Source organism: Megalops cyprinoides, chromosome 3 (genome assembly GCF_013368585.1).
Source record: "Megalops cyprinoides isolate fMegCyp1 chromosome 3, fMegCyp1.pri, whole genome shotgun sequence".
In the NCBI taxonomy this organism is placed as follows: Eukaryota; Metazoa; Chordata; class Actinopteri; order Elopiformes; family Megalopidae; genus Megalops; species Megalops cyprinoides.
In genome coordinates this window covers 47,903,503-47,922,775 of record NC_050585.1, presented here as the reverse complement: position 1 = coordinate 47,922,775, position 19,273 = coordinate 47,903,503, and the positions used below count along the sequence as shown (strand labels likewise).

At 40.3% G+C, this 19,273-nt stretch overlaps 1 protein-coding gene across 2 annotated transcripts in view; it reads right to left on the bottom strand.

Moving 5' to 3' along the window:
* Nucleotides 1–17,265, bottom strand: part of LOC118775376 (kelch-like protein 13) — a 47,485-nt gene extending 30,220 nt beyond the window's left edge. The window contains exons 1-2 of one of the 2 annotated variants that reach the window (XM_036525272.1): nucleotides 17,191–17,265; nucleotides 13,916–14,003 (exon numbers count right to left, since the gene is read on the bottom strand). In XM_036525272.1, the coding sequence (XP_036381165.1) occupies nucleotides 13,916–13,980 (65 nt within the window). In that variant the 5' untranslated portion in view covers nucleotides 13,981–14,003; nucleotides 17,191–17,265. The remainder of the gene's footprint in view (nucleotides 1–13,915; nucleotides 14,004–17,190) is intronic. The other variant, XM_036525273.1, reaches the window with a different exon arrangement.
* Nucleotides 17,266–19,273: the final 2,008 nt, after the last annotated feature.

The window sequence follows — 19,273 nt, the reverse complement described above, 5'->3', positions numbered from 1 at the left end:
AAAGTAGCGTGTGATTAGTGCGATTTCAGACGTACCTACTCAGAATACATTTCCCATCCTCGGACAGCTCCTCTTTTGAGCTACAACAATGGAGATGGGATATCAACCTCAGCATTGCCCTGGGCGGCGAGTTAACCCGAGATCAAGTGAATTTCAGCTGCGCTCTCCACCTTGTCCGGCCGAGCTCCATCTCATCAAAACATTGGTGCCATTGTGAACTGCACGCTCATTTCCACAATTACACTCATTCCCATCCCGAGCGCACTGGAGCCAAATGTCAGGGAGGCTGCAGTCACGCCGTTTCTCCTGCAGCCTCACTTCCCCGTTTTTACCGGGCTGTCTGATTTTAAATTGGCGTTTGAAGTCCCCCCTTCATGTGTGATACAGGAGGGGGGGGAAAAAAAAGGAAAAAAAAAATCCCTCATGCATTTTATAGCATACTGGCTGTGGAGGAAGGAGCCCTGGCTATCTGTCCTCTCCTTCAGCTGCAGCCCGAGAGTGACGGGAGAGCAGAGGCCGAGTGATGTCCAGGGCCCCCGCGGGGAGATAATCTAATTGAGTGGCCCTCTTCAAACGGTCATTCTTCCTTTCTTCAACTAATGTATTAGGGGGACGCCGGGTAGCCCGGGACCTAGGGACGGTGTTAGAGGGGCTGAACCGTTATACCCACCCCACCCCCCAACCCCCCACCGCCCGGGGGGGAAGACCAGATGACATCCTCCCAGCTACTCAGCCTGCTCTAGGTTGTTATTAAGGGTACAGCTACTCCACCCAATACACAGCATGCTCAAAATCAATACCGTAAGAAGGATACTGTGTCGTTCATTATAATTACTGTTATTACTCTGTACGTGAATCTCTGTATCCCAAGACTATTGTTATCTGTCAGGGTTATAGTTATGGTTTCCTATCCCAAAAAAAATAAAAAATAAAAATAAAAAAAATAAATCAGACCAGCAGTCCTACAGCTTTGAAGCTGCATTCACATAAGGTCACATAGTCACTTAACTTAGCTTGTTATTTTTAAATGATTTTTATTTTTGGTTCATAGCCTTTTACACACTCAGTCGTGACCCCCCCCCGCCACTTTCAACATTTTTAAGGGTGTGCCACTGCTGGGTGATTGCATTGTAACCCAAACAGTCTATCTCCTATAAACCTTCCTTAGCTAAATAATGACTTGTAATAATGTTGTGGTGTTAAACATTTGCAACACTTCAGTAGCTTGCTAGTTAACATCTGTCTATCTATATAATAGGTAATTACTAGCTAGCTTGCCATCTTGGTAAAAAACAGCTATCTATCTATCTATCTAGGTAATAACTAGCAAGCAAGCTAATTAACGCTACACAAAAGCAATTTGCTGTTAACTCACTGAAAAGCATGCTATCCAGAAAATACCACCTTAACTGGTTGAGGTGATATCATCAGCTTTGGAACTAGAGAAACTAGTGAATAACATTGGAACTACTGCTAAAACCACAATGACCCCATAATAAGCTGGTCCTAATTATGAATAAATTAATAACCCCTTTTTTAAATTTTTGGAAAACGCGAAATACACTTTTCAGACAGTTGCCACAGGAATCAGGTACACACACAGCCAAGGAAGGTGATAATCTGCAGGGCTACTGCAGCTTTTGGTGAAACGGCAAGCTAATTGCATTGATGTGATATGATGCATATATATGTGCACTCGCTGATATATCTGTGCAAACAGGGATTAACATAGAACAAACAGTGACAGACTTTCTTTGTTTATTAACAGAGTTAAATGGATGAAAATTTAAACCCACAGTAATTTAATGCAGAACTGAACATGCATTTTGCTTTGCTTCGGTGATGAACTGACCATGGGTGCTACAGAGAAAATGCAATGGAAAGATAATGGCAATGAATCTCCTTTATGACAGATGGCTTCAACTAGCTTCCACACAATAATCTTTCTTTGTTTCATGTCATAAATGTATAACCCAGGGAGAAATGACAACAAAACCCATGGGTGAGCTAATACCCTGGTCACAGCAGAGGGTTCCGACCCGATCCAAATAATAACAGACAAAAAAAAAAAAAAAAAAAAAAATTGTTGATATATTTATATATCAATATTAATGCCTCTGACAGTAAGCCCTGCATAAAACACCAGCAGCGCCATTCCAAGCCCTCTACAGCTATAAAAGACAAACACAGAAGGAAACGACAGCCTTGTTTAACATGGACCCTGGCCTTGATCTCCTTCAGACTGACACATGGTGAACCTCCTACCAAGACGCTGAGCTCTCCCTCTCTCATTACACACGAGGGGATAATAATGAGTTTCGCGCACACGGTCTATTTTTATGATGAAAAATGAAGAGCCAACGCTGGTACTACCCCCCTACCCCCCCAGCTCCAGTGCTGTGGGTGGAATGGTTATGATACACTCTGCCCAGATGGAAGCGCACGGAGCTGTGTGTGTGTGTGTGTGTGTGTGCAAGGAGAGCATGCGGGGGCATCTCCAGCTACAGCTGCTGTCAGGGGGAGTTCAAAAAAACAAGGCGACTGGCAACCTACCAGCTTATGCAAAATGTAACCACTCAATCAGTGTCCCTTCAGCCTGATCCTTCAGTGCACCAGTCACCACTGGAATACAAAAAAAATGTAATCACCTTGTACTTACTTAAAAAATACATGAGAAAAGGTATCCGCATCTGCTTTACTGAAAGGTGCATGTGTGTAAATATGTTATACAATGGCTGACATGATGTACACTTAGACGTCCAATTTATTTACCTACAACCTACCAAAATATTCATGCCTCACCACCCCAGGTCTCTTTCCACTGAATGCTGGTTTTAGCTCACATTCAGTTCACAGTATTGTGCTACACAATGGCATTGTTTCAATTGTGTTATGAATGATTTTTGCACCTATTCAGCTGTTCATCTGCCGCATTATATGCGCTAGGCCCATGTAAGTCGCTCCGGATAAGAGCGTCTGCTAAATGAATAAATGTAAATGAATTTATAACGACAGATAATCCATTAGTAATGGGGACCTGCTGTTGTGATTCTTTTGTTGGGACGCACTGATCTTCACCAGGAAAAACGGGAAAGCTACCATACTGTTTGGGTAGATCCGTATAATCTGAATGCAAACACAGGGATGCACATAAACACATACTCTAACTTGTCACACACTGAACAACTTGGAAAAAGTACTCTTTGCCAGCATTTAATTTCCATCTATCCTTGATAAGTGAAAGCTACATTTATTACAATAAGCTTTTTTGGTATGGATACGCCGCTGCTTTCAGAGAAGCCGCAGTGAACATCAATAGCCATAATCCATTCCAAACAGATTAAGGTTATTTAAAATGCAATGTTGCGCACTCTCGGTGCATTCAGAGTCAAGGAGGATTTGCAAAATCTTGAATAATTCTCCATTAAGTTGCGTCGCTAGATTTCCGCAGCGCCCGTACAGAGACGCAGACCCGCCGGCGTCGCTTTGATCTGGCGGAGCCACTACCTTCCCCTTCGGTCGATGGCTGACCTTATCGGAATTCCGCGGCACACCTGCGACATCATCCATCATTTTATATGGCTGCTAGCCAAAAGGGCGCGTGCTCAGATAAGTCATTATCAACGCGGAGCAGGTCAGACCTCCCTGGCCTCCGCCACTGCAGAGGGGACTCGGCTCGGGGACCCGGCTCAGACTACGTTCTCCCTACATTGCTGCGGCGCCGTAGCAACGTGACAAGGCTGAGGAAACGCTGTCGCGCGTTACTGCAATACTCGGGGTGTAGAAGGCCCTCTCCAGCTACGCCCCTCGATAAACAAACTGTGGATATGAGAATGATTCAAAACAAACAAACAAACAAAACATTAAACCACTGACGAAACTCCCAGATGCATTAGGCTATGGATGGGCGGATGCGAAGAAATGGGGTGAGCTAAATAATATGCGGGCAGCACATCCTTCAGGCATTCTAAGACACACCCATCAAGAGGGGGAGCTCCGTCGAACCCAAAATAGGCAAGGCCTGTATGTTACCAGTGCCTCATTCATTAAAAACACAGTAGTGTAACGCACCATTTTAGGATCTTAGCAACGCTAACACTGACCGGAATGAATCAACAGTCCCATACCAAGGATTTCACCATAAACCACAATTATGATAATAACTAACTACGCAACCTTTTGGATACAAGCCCTGTTCAAACACTGTCACACAACAATGCAACTGTTAGTATATGCCATATATCATATCCTGCAACAGCTTGGAACAAACCTACTTAATTAGTAAGAAGTAAGACAGATGACAGATGTTTCTATATGATTCAGATTGTGGAGGATGATGAGGAGAAAAAAAAAAGTCAGAGAAAACAGACACAAACTGTACTTTCTTGGTAAGAACTCTTAAATTGTCTACAGAAAAGTCCACGTAATATTCCTTTGCTTAATACAGCCACCCGGTTAATGTAACATTTTTAGAATCACTTGCCATGCTTGGTAGGCTTCCGAGAACTCTCCAGATATTACGCATAAATCTGCTCACAACGACCTTCTGGACTGCCCATCAACATTCGGTAACACCAAGAATGGCCTATTAAAGTCTGTGTGGGCTGCTTTATGGTCTACATCACCAGACTTCATTCCAGGACGAATATTACTCACGCCATATTTCCTTGTCTGAATCAACATAAGGTAGTTCTGTACCAATGATCTTTTTCTAGGATTAGGATTTTTAAAGCCCCATTTTTTTCTCTTTTACAGGAGATGCATGTTTACACTGAGGTAACTGTTTCCCCACTGGCATAGTAGTTTGGGTTTCTTTTATACACTATAAAAAATACAGAAATTGAAATTAAAATGGCATATACTTCACTGTACAAAAAAAGTGGGATAGATGTACAAAAATACAGTTGTCATTACTTGTGCTCTTTATATGTAAAAGCTGAGAGGAGTAGTAATTCTATTTTGTTATTGTCATTTCTCTTTGTTTCATGCATGCAATCCAAAATAAATGAAAAACGTACAAGTGCTCTTAACGTCCCAATTTTTGCACACTTACCCGGTAATTATCTAGAAATAATTATGTGGATTATGTAGAGAGATAATGTAGATATGCAACACAGCATCACACCAAAAATCTTAACATTCTATCAGTTCCAGAATTTCACTCCAAGGAACAGATCTGAATGATGTCCCTTCATGTTTCATTGGCCTCAGCCCACGTCAGTTTCTGCACTTTGATTTAATATGTTGTGACATGTCAAGGGCTATTCCACTGCCAAACTTCAAGAGCTGAGTCCGAGGCTACAAATGCCATTAACATTTTATTCCTGTGTGGAGCAGTGGTGACCGTGTATGTGTTCTGATCGCTCACTCAGTGCTCATTTACCTTTAAGCATTTTGAAATGCTCTGATGCCAGTTTTTTTTTTACCTCCACACTTTGATTTCATCCTCGAAATGTGGAGAATATTTTGCTCAAGTCATCAGATAAAATATAAGAGGTCACTGTTTATATCAGCTGTCCCCTGGGGCCACCGTAGAACCATCAAACATGTGGCAAAGTACATCAAACATCTACAATAGCCCCCGTGAGTAGCCGGGCGGCAGTGTAGCATAGTGGTTAAGGGGCAGGACTCGTAACCGAAAGGTTGCAGGTTCGATCCCCGCTAGGCCGCTGCTGCTGTACCCTTGGGCAAGGTACTTAACCCACAATTGCCTCAGTAAATATCCAGCTGTATAAATGGATAACATTGTAAAACAACTGTAACCTATGTAAGTCGCTTTGGATAAAAGCGTCTGCTAAATGAATAAATGTAAATGTAAGTACAGAAGATTGACTTACTCTTACAATGACATTTATATCAGCACAGCAACATCTGCAAGACACAGAGACATACTGTAAATGCAATACTAAAATATTCAGTCATCAGAGAGGACTCCAGGATCTGGCCATCTGCTGTCTCCTAGTTGCACACTAGAAATACCGCAATGAGCAATGGTGATTATATTCAACTAAGAATGCATTTGCTTTCACATTTATATATGTAAATTCAACATGCACCTGAAGACTCTGGATGCCTATATATTGTTCCAGAAGCTTCTACTGAACTTTCAGTAAGCTGAATCTTAGTGCAGATGTGCTCTAAGAGATTTTGTTTTTAATATTAGAAAAGCTGTGAATAGATTTAACCCTCATGTCTTCTGGATTTAATTTAATTAGTTGTGAACAATCTTAATTTCTTCTGTGTAGTGCCATTAAGATCAAGTAAAAATATAACATTTAAAACATTTTTTTAAGAAATAAAACATCCAATATTTTCATAGTATATTTTGTATCTAGTCAGGGATATGAGTGTATATATAGAGGGCAATTCACAATTTTTCAATAGATGCCCTTATCTTGGGCAACTTGTATATCTTATATGTGCATTTTTACACAGTTGGATGAAGCCATACTGCCCCTACTTGAATATTAATATCTTAAAACACTATATACCAACTCAGCAAAAATTAAAGACAATGTGACATCTAAAGTGTTATTGAATTAGGTATAACTAAGGCTCACATCGTTCCCCTCAGCACCAACTTTGGTCCTCTGGGCCCTGAAGCTTAGTTCCTTGAAAAACAAAACAAAAACAGGTTTACATGTTACCTTGCAGAAAACATACCCCCATTAAGGTAATATTCGTGGCAAAGCGCCTTCAGACTACAGAAACAAACTGATTAATGGTGTGCTTTCTATAGCCAATGGCAAGTTCCATTATATTCCTCCTGGAAAAAAGGAGGTAAAAAAAACACAAGGAAACAAGGCAATAGACAATAGACTATTTGAGGCTGGTCTAAATAGTAAAGATAAAATATAGAAAATAGGATATATGTCCTTGAGAGCTCATGATCAAACTTAACAAAGGTTCTTTTGTTTCAGTGGATCATTCCTAGAGGCTTTATTTAGAAACACTGCAACTCTTTTTTTTCCGTGTCCCTGATTTCTTGTGCATTCAATGCAAAAAGCAAACTCCTTACAACACAATGCAATTCAAGGCTCTCTATAGCAGCGAGTGAAGAACTAGGGCACCTTCTTTCTTGTGTGCTGGATACCGCAACCCTACAGCAAAACTTTGTGATTTTACACACATTTCCAGTTAATGGTGCGGCACTCTGCTCCACCGAAGTGCTCCTGATAAGAGAGAGAAAAACAACAGGCAGGAAAGTGCCGCTGTGCGCGTATAAACTTCCACCATCTGCTGGACGCAAAGGGAAGTGAACGAGAACACACCCTCCAGCAGGGGGGTCAGTTTCAATTCCCTGTGGGATGCATGTGTACTGTTTTTGTTCCAACCACTTGTTAATTACTCCTTCAAACCATCCATCAAATCATTTCCTCAGTTTTTTTTTTTTTTAATTTTTATTACAAGCGAGTGCAGCTATAATTAGACTAATTAAATGGATAGGGTAATGGGTAGAACAAAAAAGGAAACATGAATGGAGCATGTCCACGAACTCAACTGAGGGAATCTATGTCAGTGGTGCAGGTTCTAAACATGATACTCGCAAAATAAGAGCAGAACTCAACCATGACGCTTCAAGCCACATGAATGACAGACAGACCCAGCACTGTGACACACAGGTATCCAGCATTCCTCATTCCAGGTCATAACTCCTCTTGCATACAAAGACAGTGTAGCTCTCCTCACAGCCTTAAATTGCACTGCCCAACAGGACGATAAAGTCCAAATGATACTAGAAAACTGCCCGCAGTATGTTTCTCCAACAGCCCACTGCACATGGACAGCTCATTAAAACTGTACTACTACAGTTTTCTACTACTACTACTACTACTAAGGAGCAAGATGCATGTCAGCACATTGATTGAAAACTGTAGTTATGGCTACAGTTTAGTGAGGTCTGAACTGCTTGCAGTGCAGAAGAAAAGATATCAATAAAAGTAATGAGCGACTTTATGCAATTTTTAACTTGAAATGTTTGAAAAAATTCATTACTAGCGCCATCTGCAAACGTGTTTATGTCTCCGTACCTCAGCATGCGGGCAGAGTTAGTTACAGGGAGCTACTGTGAGAGACTACGATAACACGGAAAAAGCAGGTGCTAATTAGCGTTAACAATTATAACTCCTCCATTGAGACCTGTTCATCGCCAGTCTTTTCAGGCTTGACGTTCCGCTACTGTCAGCTGCGTCACTAGCATCTGTTGGTGTTGGTGTTGCTAACTACACTACCTGGTTATATTATTATTGTCTGCTATCTTCTAGAGCTCCATGCATGCTAATTTTTGTGCTGTTCTATGACGCAGCATACATGTTCTTTTGAAATACAGCTTAGTTGTTTTTTCAATCTTGCTTTTAAAGTTATAGGAATTTAGGTTCTTCTGTCAATCCCATTAGTGTAGATTTGATAACTGTGGGTAAGTTCAGGAGACATGTAATCCTATGGCTGGCAAGGGACAACTGTACACTGACTAAAGCACAAAAGGAATGTAGCGGTTAAAATGGTCCCCCTAAACTTACATTTACATTTAATCAAAGTGACTTACAAGTGAGGCAGAGTACAACACAAATCCAACACAAATCCAACGTTCCAGTCATCAGGGATCTTGATTCCCCACGTTACCAGTACACCATGCATGTTTATAACAGTATGCCATAGGTAAAAGCCAGAGAAATTCAATATACATTTCCCATCTCACCCCCCACCCCCTGTAATCGCTCTGAATTACAGTGAGACTGCACGCGAAGAAGAATAAAGATCAATAATCTTTATGCATATTATGTTGTTTTACACCAGGTACTATCCTTCCTCTACCGAAAATGAATTCAGTAAGAGACAGGCCTTGCTGTGCTTACATACATTTAAGTTAAAGTTTTTAATGCAAATTGGGTTTTACAGAGAGACGACTCCCGACTACACTGACGAGCAAATACAATGACTGACGTGTCAGAACTGACTCACGAAAACGCATTCGAATGTTTGTAATAAATGACAGATTGTGGAGGCCTGCAATTAATCCACAATTAATCCGCATTTGTCATATTTCAAAGCATTCGAAATAACCTGTCAGAGGGCTTAGGAGGGAGAAAACTCAGCAGACGTGGAAAATCTCGGGGAGAAATTTCAGAAAAACATGTCAGAAGCAGTGGAAGATGAAAGCTGGCCTTCAGCAGGTGGTAATGAAGAGAAGCCCGCAACGCGAGACACCAGCGCATGAACCATCCTCCCTCCGCAGCCTGCTTTTAAGAAATGCTAATTTGCCCACCTTAACTTTGACAACAGAGTCAGAATCTTTTGACACTTATCTGGATTCTCCAATACTCGGAATTAAAGGGATTGGTCTCACCGCTTGAATGCGAAAGCCTTTAGTCTCTCTCAGCACGGCCTGGGGCCCCATCTCAAGAATTCACTGCAAAGTTAGGCTTTTTGGCTTTTTGGTATTAATACAGAACTTGGAACAGGGAAGTTGCCACACAGACATTTCAATGTTGCAGAAACTATGTAGATCACTTTCTTTAGTATGACTGCCCAAAACCCACTCCCCAGTTTGAAATATTGAAGCAACCAATTATATCTTGGTTAAACATTTGATCCATTAAACGCAGCTTTTAATTACAACATTTAAGTTGTTGAACATCCAATTGGCGTTGCTTATTTTGAAGCAATTATTATTTTTTTTTTTTTATTATGATCTTATTCTGTCTTTGCTTCACTCTGTGCGTTTGTTGTCATGGTTCACTCGCCCAAAACCTTACTAAATGGATGCGATTCACTCCTGGGACCGCAGCTAAGTGTATCACAATCCTTTTCTCCTGAAATCAAAATCCCTGGCGCCAAGCAGCTCCATCTTCACAAACTTACATCGACGTGCAGTACCATCCACATATATTTAGAGCTACAGACACCACATGCTTACAGATTTAAGTGCTTACATTTTTACAATGAAGCAACATATAAAATTTTAATCCTCACGTGCATGAGATCATGATGCTGTCCATATTATAAAATTGTAACCTTATAATAATTTTGATTTATTTGGCAGATGCAATTACAATAACCAGGCCTTATGTGAAAGTCAAAGAGAATAAAGCACCTAATCATTGTCCTTAATAACAACATAATTGCATGATATTGACAGAATATAGAGCCAAAGGATGATTCATAGGAGCAAATGAGTATCATACTGCTAACAATGAACTGAAAGAACTACATTAAACTACATTAAAGCTGTTTTAAAGATGAGGCCATGATTAAGTTATGCTGAAATTCTGGGAACCCATGTGAAGTCTGAACAGGTGTGTTGTTAGTTAGCTTGGGAAATGGTGAGAAGAACTTCTGCAGTTCTCACAGGGGCGGCAGTGTAGCATACTGGTTAAGGAGCAGGACTTGTAACCGAAAGGTCGCTGGAGCAATTCCCCACTAGGGCACTGCCCTACCCTTGGGCTAGGTTCTTAATCCACAGTTGCCTCAATAAATATCCAGCTGTATAAATGGATAACATTGTAAAAAAAAAAATAAAAACTGATGTAAGTCACCCTGGGTAAGAGCGTCTGCTAAATGCCAATAATGTAATGTAATGTACATGTACTTCATTCCACAACTCAGTGACTAGTAATGAAAAACGTACCATCTTGAATGTACAGCCATGGAGGGGAGCAACAAAAGGTTTCTGAGGGGAGCATTTTCACAGGGGTACAGGGTCTGACAATGGCCTGAATAAGTGCGCTTGACTGCCTGTTAAGATGGCACTAGGGACTAGAATTTTATGTAAGCTGCAATTGGAAGTCAGCGAACAGAAACGAGCAGGGACCAGGCACCAGTGTGTATAGGGAGACTGCAGACTAGCCTCATAGCAGTATCCTCACTAAGCTGAAGTGATCTGGTGGCACGGACAGGACAACCAGCCAATAGAGTTGCAGTTGCGTGACAAGCATCAAATCATGATGATCATGCTGACACACAGCCATAGACACAGCTAAACCCATCTGAAGGGTAAAAACAAAATTAATCCAATTTAAAAGGTATTTATTTTACCATATGTTCCCTTTAGGGTAGACTTGACAGTGCTCGTTGGGAAAATGAACACAGTCAGGACAGTCAGTCAGTCCAGTGTTATTAGCAGTCACGTCACTGCTAGAAAAAAGTGGCAAAAAAGTGACACTGTGTACAGGGAGGCTTCAGCGTACAGTACAGAAAGACAAACTCTGCTTTTTGCGAGTGGGCAGTGATATTTAGCCGAATGGTGATTCAGCTATTGGCTCACATTGCTGCAACAGATGGAGCTGGTGGGAAACAGCACAAGAAAGGGGGAGTGGGGACAAACCTCGCCAGTGGCACACTTTCCTGCGAGTGGGCCACTTACAGTCCAAAAGAGAGACATCTGCCAGCCTGAAAGGGGTTATTGCCACAGCTCGGGGAGGGGGGCTAGCTTCATTAACCTTGAGGGCTGAGAGTGTGGATAATGCGTACAATGTCAGTTTTTTTTTTTTTTTTTTTTTTTTGTACCTATTTACATGGCGTATGCCCTTATGCAGGGGGGACTTACATAGTTCACAGCTGACATATTACCAGTTCATACAACTGGATACTGACTATAGCACTTGAGGTCAAGTCTTGCCAAATGGGACAGCACCTGGGAGGTTAACCGAACACCTTACGGTCACAAACTCGTTCATTTAACCGCTGTAACCTTTTCTGCCCGCTTTATAGCCACATTTGCGATTTTTATTTACTAAAAATTATTTCGTTCTCATTTTTTTTTAATTCTTTTATAAAGGCTTATCCCCTGCCAGTGAAATAAAACAAAAAATAAAACTATTTTATTCATCAAATAATGTTTTTCAAACTTTTATTTACTTGTACTTTTATTACATGCTTTTATTTCATTTTGTTGTGGCTAGCTCATCCAGCCTTGAAAATGCAGCTGAAATCAATTCACCCCCCCTAAACAAAAGGCTATCCAACTGTTTTTATGCCCCAACAAGGCAGGGCTGTGTGCTGTGCATTTAGAGCACAATTAAAATAATCAGGTGTCCATCAGCACATTCTGGTATGAGCCATGTACAAGCAAAATTGACATACCCTACCCAAATTTTTTTCTCCGAGAACAAGAGGTAATCTGCCATCTTTTGACACTTGGAGGGAAAAAAAACCTACACACAAAATTTGCTAACTACTACAAAAATGAAATTGCGGCTGTGTGTAGTTAAGTGCTGAGTTACTGGAATTGTCTGTTTTAGGTATCAACACATTAGGTGATGTCAGTACTGTTCATTTTTATTTCAACATGTCATTGTTGTTTTTTCCAGGGCTTCCACGAAATGGCCGACCACAAAGTCGAGGCTGTTGAGTTGATCATGTTTGTTTGTGGAAATTTAGAGGATGGAAAAACTAACATGTGGCACACACAGTGAGGCAAATTTCCCAACACATTACTTTGTACTTTAACTGCCCTCTCATTATAGATTATTGGCTTAATCTTGAACATTCGGAATGGGTTATGGAGCTCAGTTTTAACTGCTACTCAAATTTGCCAACTCCAAAAAAGAACTGAACTTTTGCTTTGTTACCTTTGAGCCACATAATTTGCAAATTCATTCATTTGAAAGGAACGTGATGAAATGAACCACTTTCTGCAGGTGGTCAGTTTAGCTGAGGTAGAGGTTAGAGCCCATGTATGCAAATATATAATAATTAAAAAGCAGATTTACTCAGACACCCATAAGCACCCTAAATCTGAATCATCATTTTATGAAGGCATTTTTTTACCAGGCATTCAAGTGAAATCTTCTTGAAGTACTCTCCAAAAACATTCCTCCCCTTCAACAACTGAACCAGTAACGCGACCAAAAAAACACATCAGAGCCTCTGACATGCAATATTAGTGATGTGATACATGGAAATTTAAATTAGACATTAGTCTGCATTAGGACACATAGGCCCAGGTATAATTTAAGCCATCTGACCAACACAATTTTGAAAAGCCCAACAGAACACATTTTGTGACAAGCAACTCCACTGCAAACATTCGCACATACACGTTAACATTGAGCTATTAATGTATTTAGCAGAAACCCTTATAAATGGTGATTTAAAGGGTACATGGGACACAAATTCTTTCCCAACAACACACGTGTACAAAATCTGCAGGCAAGTGACAGTTTCAATATATGTAAACAAATCCAAATTTTGTCAAAGTCCAAATCTTCGACTATAAGGCTGTATCCCTCTGACACTTGCCCTGGCCCAGGGTACACTGAGTGCATCACAGCTGTAGCATAGAGAGCCCATGCAGACTGACCCCCTTGCCAACATCATCCAACTTCTCCAACTCACCCAGAACTCTGTGGCCCAAATGATCAACTCTGTCCTCATCTACTCTTGGGCCTTTGCTTCCTCCAATGGCTGCCAATTGCCATACGAGTCTGCTTCAAAACTCCATCTTCACTTTCTTACAATGTGTCCTCTTTCCTTATTGGCAGTCTACACCCTGAGCTCCTCCCACCGTTGGTTATCTATCTGTTCCTCCATTAAGAGGCTCCACAACAATGGCCCAACAAGGACCCACTGCCAGAGGTGTAATAATCTTCATACATCTATCAGGACAGCTGAGTTACTCTCACCACCCTCTGTTACCTGGGTTCATCCCACTCAGACTTAACCTAACCTACTGGTTGAACTTCCAACTGCCATTTTTGGGCTGACAGCCAGTACATGATCATCAGATTCATATTATAAACACGTTTTATATTAGTTACATTTCGGGCACTTACATTGATATTATAATTGAATAGTGTGTTGCAGCTTATACAAAATGAATAGTAATAAGAATACATGTAAGATACCAACTGACCATAAGTGACACATTCAAAGCATAAACTGTGAATTTTAAAGAAGTAAAAAAAAGTGGACATACATTGTACAGTACCTGTCATGCAGTCCAATGGACATAGTCTCCCCTCTATGTGCAGGGTGCTCCATACCCTCACCGAAAACCCACTCCGCTGTAAGACACAAGGCGGTCAACACGGTTATGCACCTACAGGGCACATGGGCAACGTGTTTCATTGTTTTTATTTAGCTTTGCAGACACCATCACGGGTGACTTTCAAACGGCATTTCATTCAATGAGCGCATCTTCACGGGAATGACTAGGGTCCTGACATGTCTGCATTTGCAGAATCACAGATGGAAGTAAAGAACGGACCTTTGGAAACAAAAACTATGATTTCTACAGGAGGTGGATATTTAGAAACACACAGGCACCAGAGAGAAGCGGCTCAAGGAAACATCTTAAGGACAAAGCAAGCGAGTATCCTTTAGTCTGGATGTGTTTTTAAATTTTTAAAGCATGTGTAACAGTTATTCATGTAAGCATAGTTAGCTTACTAAGAGCTGTGATGAGAATGTTATTATAAAAGACAGTATGTCTGAATATCAGACCCACTGGAGATATTTCTAAAGGTGGAGTAATCTTGACAATCCATAACCCATAACATTATTATTGACAAAATTATTCTAAGGACACCTGGGGGAAACAATTCAAACAAGTGGCTTTCATTAATATGAGATATTGGGTTCTTCATAATAGCTACTTAGGCTGGCCCAGTGAGCTCTTTTGGGTTATCTATATAGTAACATCAATTTAATTAATTATGGAGACCACACTTTTAAAGAACACAACCATCCACGGTTTCACGTTTCAAACACATTATGAAATTGCACTGAAATGGTCTCAGCTGTTTCATAGCCAGTTTTGCTATATACAATCTGTCCAGCTATCGCACGGAATGTTTTATGTTACTTCATACAAAAGCTCTTGCAAATACATATGAGCATGACCTGTGAACTGCTTACATGTACTTAACATACGTAGTAACCCAAAGGGGCTTTTCAGCACAGTCTAATAACAAATCACTGAACAGCAGCATAAGGTGCATGTAATAACATCACTATGTAAACTTCTGCATGTGTATCTTAAAAGCTGTGAGCGTAGCTGGTGTTTGAATTTTGAGCTAAAGGCAGATAGAAAAGACATGAAAGATAGAAACGGCTGGAGGCAAGCACGTGATGCAATGCTCCTGAGAGATTTCAAGAGTCTGGCAGGTTTCACATCCAGGCCACTCATTTCATAACCTTTTTTTTTTTTTTTTTACATGTGGTTGTGAATTTTGTTGCATGCTCTTTATTTATCAGCATTTCGTAGTAATTCATAAACTGCGGTACAAGCCGATTATTTTCCAAGCCTTTGATTAAAAGCAGAAATGTGAAATCTCTTCCTGTCAAATGGGGAGATGATCAAATGCTTCCAAGCAGACATGGGAAATGCCCCCAACAGGGCGGACATGGGAGGTAAATTTTATGTACAGCTATGAACATTCCTAATGAGATGCTGGAGCCCTGGACAAGACATTTTATTCATTAAGCCTGTGCGTGCAGACACTCACTAAGATATGCAACGAGAAGCAAAGTCAGAAACATGAAAATCGTTTGAAGGTAAAACTGTTTGAAGAAAAAAAGCTCCCTAATGTAAAAAAAAAAAAAAAAGGGGGGGGGTTACAATTGGAAAACTAACAATCCAGTATCCCCAGCCAAGAACAGAGACTAAGGCAGCAATTACAAATCTACACAAGTCTGTGACAGCTCCTATAATGTCCCATGTACTTCCTTATCAGTAACAGTCTGAGCTGGAGCGCAGCCAAGAGAATGTGTACTTAACTACAGGCACGGGTAATATAAACCAGCCTGTCTTGAACAGTTTGCTCTGCTCTACAAGGTTCTGCATACAGTCTATTTGGTCAGTGGGCAAGTACTCAAGGCACCAAATAAAACAGTGTTTAATGAGCTGGTTCTAAATAGCAAACGTGAATTGGCCACCCATGTATGTTTCTTTTTTTGCGTCAGGGAACTGATGTAACTGATAATCTGTATGAGCTACAGGTGCATCTACAGACAGAAACTCCTCCAGATGTACATGTCCCTACTATACAACATTTTAACAGTTTACGAAAGTACGTAAATCATTTAACAAAGCTATACAGTTGGAGTAATGTATGTTTGTGTGCACTGTAGCATTTCTGAATTCTCTCATGAGACAAGCCACGTTATTCACAAGCGCAAATCGCAGTAACTACACAGACGTCTACCCATTTACAAAAACAGGTGTGCAACATCAAAGTATTGATGTACCATCGGATGACTAACAATTAACTCAAACTGTAAAGAAAAACTGTTCAAAGCTAATATGACCCGATCCCCTTTTTTCAAGTTACTTGACCGTGAGCTGGAAGACGAGTTTCAAACCAAACTTAAGAAGTAATTGTCAAAGAGACCTCTTGGTACGTTACGGTTTACTGCACGGAAAGGGCCAAATAACAAAACACTGGCAGGCATCAACCTAACGTTAAAGCGTTGGAGCTAAATTTCATAGTAAAGAAAAAACATCGAACCCCCTGGAAATAACCAGTTTCGAGCGTTTGGCTCATCTGTATTCCAGTGAGTATGTCTCCAGATTTCATGGACAGGCGACGGGCTAAATAGGCACTATAGTGCCAGAGCAACAGCACTGAATTAGCTAACTAGCGAGTTAACAGGCTACTAGCACATCTAGCTAACATGCCTTTCAATGCACGGATGTAAACGGCAGAGGACAGCTAGGTAACTAACCAGTTCAGTGACTGAAACGACATATTCATAATTGATAGACTGCTCGTGTTTGTTTGGAACTTTGGAAAGTTGTGCCAGGTAGCTATAAAGTAATTTCGCCATGGTAGCTAACTAGCGTGCTTTTAGTTTGGAGTTTGTTTAAGGATTGCTGATGTTAGCTAACGCTATCTAGCTAAAGCTTTCTACAACAACATGCTGTTGTTTTCCTGGCTGGCAAGCTACAAAGCGTTCGTAAAAGGATGATAGCTATTCAGCTAAGTCGCTTACTAGATAAAACGTTCCCGTACAGTAATTTACAATCAGCTAACTACCTAAAAGATCAGATTGCCCGTGCAGCTAACTAGCTAGCATGTCAAATTGTATCCAACTTCGCCCTGGGGAACGGATTTATTGAAACGACTATACGTGCACTTGCTAACCGCTGTGTAAAGATGTGCGATCTATCTGCTGTGTACATTAAGATAACTAGATCTTCCGTATTTCAAATCTAATGAAAATAATTATTTCACTGGTTAAATTTCATACCTGCAACTATCGGAGTTGCTCGTATTTTCCTCCCGATTCCTGAATTCTCAAGTCCCCACCACACTCATGGGTCTCGTTAAGGTCCGCCCCGTCCGTTCAGACTGTGGGAAACTCCGGCAGCAGCACCGGTCAATGGTGCGATCGAATGGCAATCACGGAGATCCACACAAACTTCCGTTTCAAAACAAAGTCGGGAATGTATGTATGGGATATCAACGTTATAATGTGAAGTTACCGTATTTAGCAAACGTCCTTACGCGAGCGAGTCAACAACGTTTGATAAAATTTAGATCGAAAAATCCAAAAATTCCGAACGGCATACAGGAATAAATCAACAACGTACAGACACACACTCAAAAATACATAGTGCAGTTTGCTAAAATACTCATTGTAATGATGGTGGCCAAAACTAATCAAAAATACCTAAAGTAGGCTAACTCTGAACACGCTTATTTTAGGCTACGACCTTAAGGACAGTTCTCGGAAAGAAGTTATATCTACAGGTGCATGAATAACCTGGTTTAGCATTATTATAACAATAAAAGCATTGCTGATACAGTCAACAGATAGTAGTTAAATTTATAAGCATTAAAACGACATAATTATTTTGTTGAAAGCACATTTTCACCAGAGAAGTTGTTACAAATAATGGTTGTGATTGGAAAATATTTAAATGAGGGACAGTGAAGAGCTGGACATGTTACAAAACCCAAAAATGAATTATACTACAGGCTTTGATGATATACAGTAAAATACTTAAAGAAGTATGTTATATTTATAAAAGGCCGTATAATACTAAGAACTGAGAAAGGAAATTGTACTGATCCAGGAAACAATACAGACTGGTTAGTTTACGGTAAAATCCAGAATAGACTTCAAGACTTCCATATGTAAGTTCAACTTTACAATTTAAGGCAGGATCATTTTATGGGGTACCAAAATAAAGTGTTTCCTTCATGGTCTATACGACAATGACATGGGTATAATGGTATACCCAGGTCTGTATTGATCTAGATCAGTGGTTCTCAACATAATTTATCCACGGGCATTAATTTAGCCCAATCTCAGCATACAATAAGTTAATACTTAACCAATAAAACTTAACCAATTTATATGCAAAGTAATTTAATTCCTGCATTGGTCCTGTGTATATGTGTGTGTGTGTGTGTGTGTGGCCACATCATTAATTATGCATTCGTGTGGTGAAAAAATATGCTTGTTAATAGTTGGATATCAGTCATCATTTTTAGCCTAGTAACTTATATTGCAACATGCTTCACAGCCACAATAGACACCTCTTGCAGGAATAAAAAATATCCACAGACATGTCTTTGAGGACCAATAATGTAAATATTATGCAGAAACTGTAAAAGGCAATAATAGCCTAGGATGTGTTATATAACAAGACATGCTGAGTATAAAATATAGAAAGTGATATTAATACTGTACATTGCCTTTGCAAGACCATATTCTACTAAGTACTACATCCAGTTCTTGACACCACACTATAAGAACATGGAAGCTCTTGAAAAAAGAGCAGACAAAGGTGACAAGAAAGGTCTGAGGTATCAAAAGCACAAGTTTTAAAGAAAGGCTTGTGACACAATCTCTACAGTATCAGCTAAGCTTATTACCATATAAATATCACTACCATTACAACCTTATTGCCACTGCCATGCTTTTCACAATAAAAGAAAAGGGCACTGTATTACTGCTCATAATAAGCATACATGCTTGCTTTGCCATCTCTAACACAATGTGTGCAGTAAAGTCAAGAGGTAAAGGCGCTCTGAAGTGAAAAAATAAAGACCTTCAGTGCTCAGCTCCGTCAAACGCTTATATAAATGAGGCAGGGTTATCAGGCAGTTTACATAAAGGACCATCCCTGACCCCAATCCTTGAAATCCATCAGTGAATACAGATAGCTCTACACTCTATAACAGAGCTTTTAATGGCAGCAACAAAGCAAAAAAAAAAACAAAACTCAACAGCCTATTTTCATTTGCTTTGTTGAACAGATTGCTTTATTTACAACACCATAGAATAACTACCATCTGACCTAAGCTGTTGTTTTATTGTAATT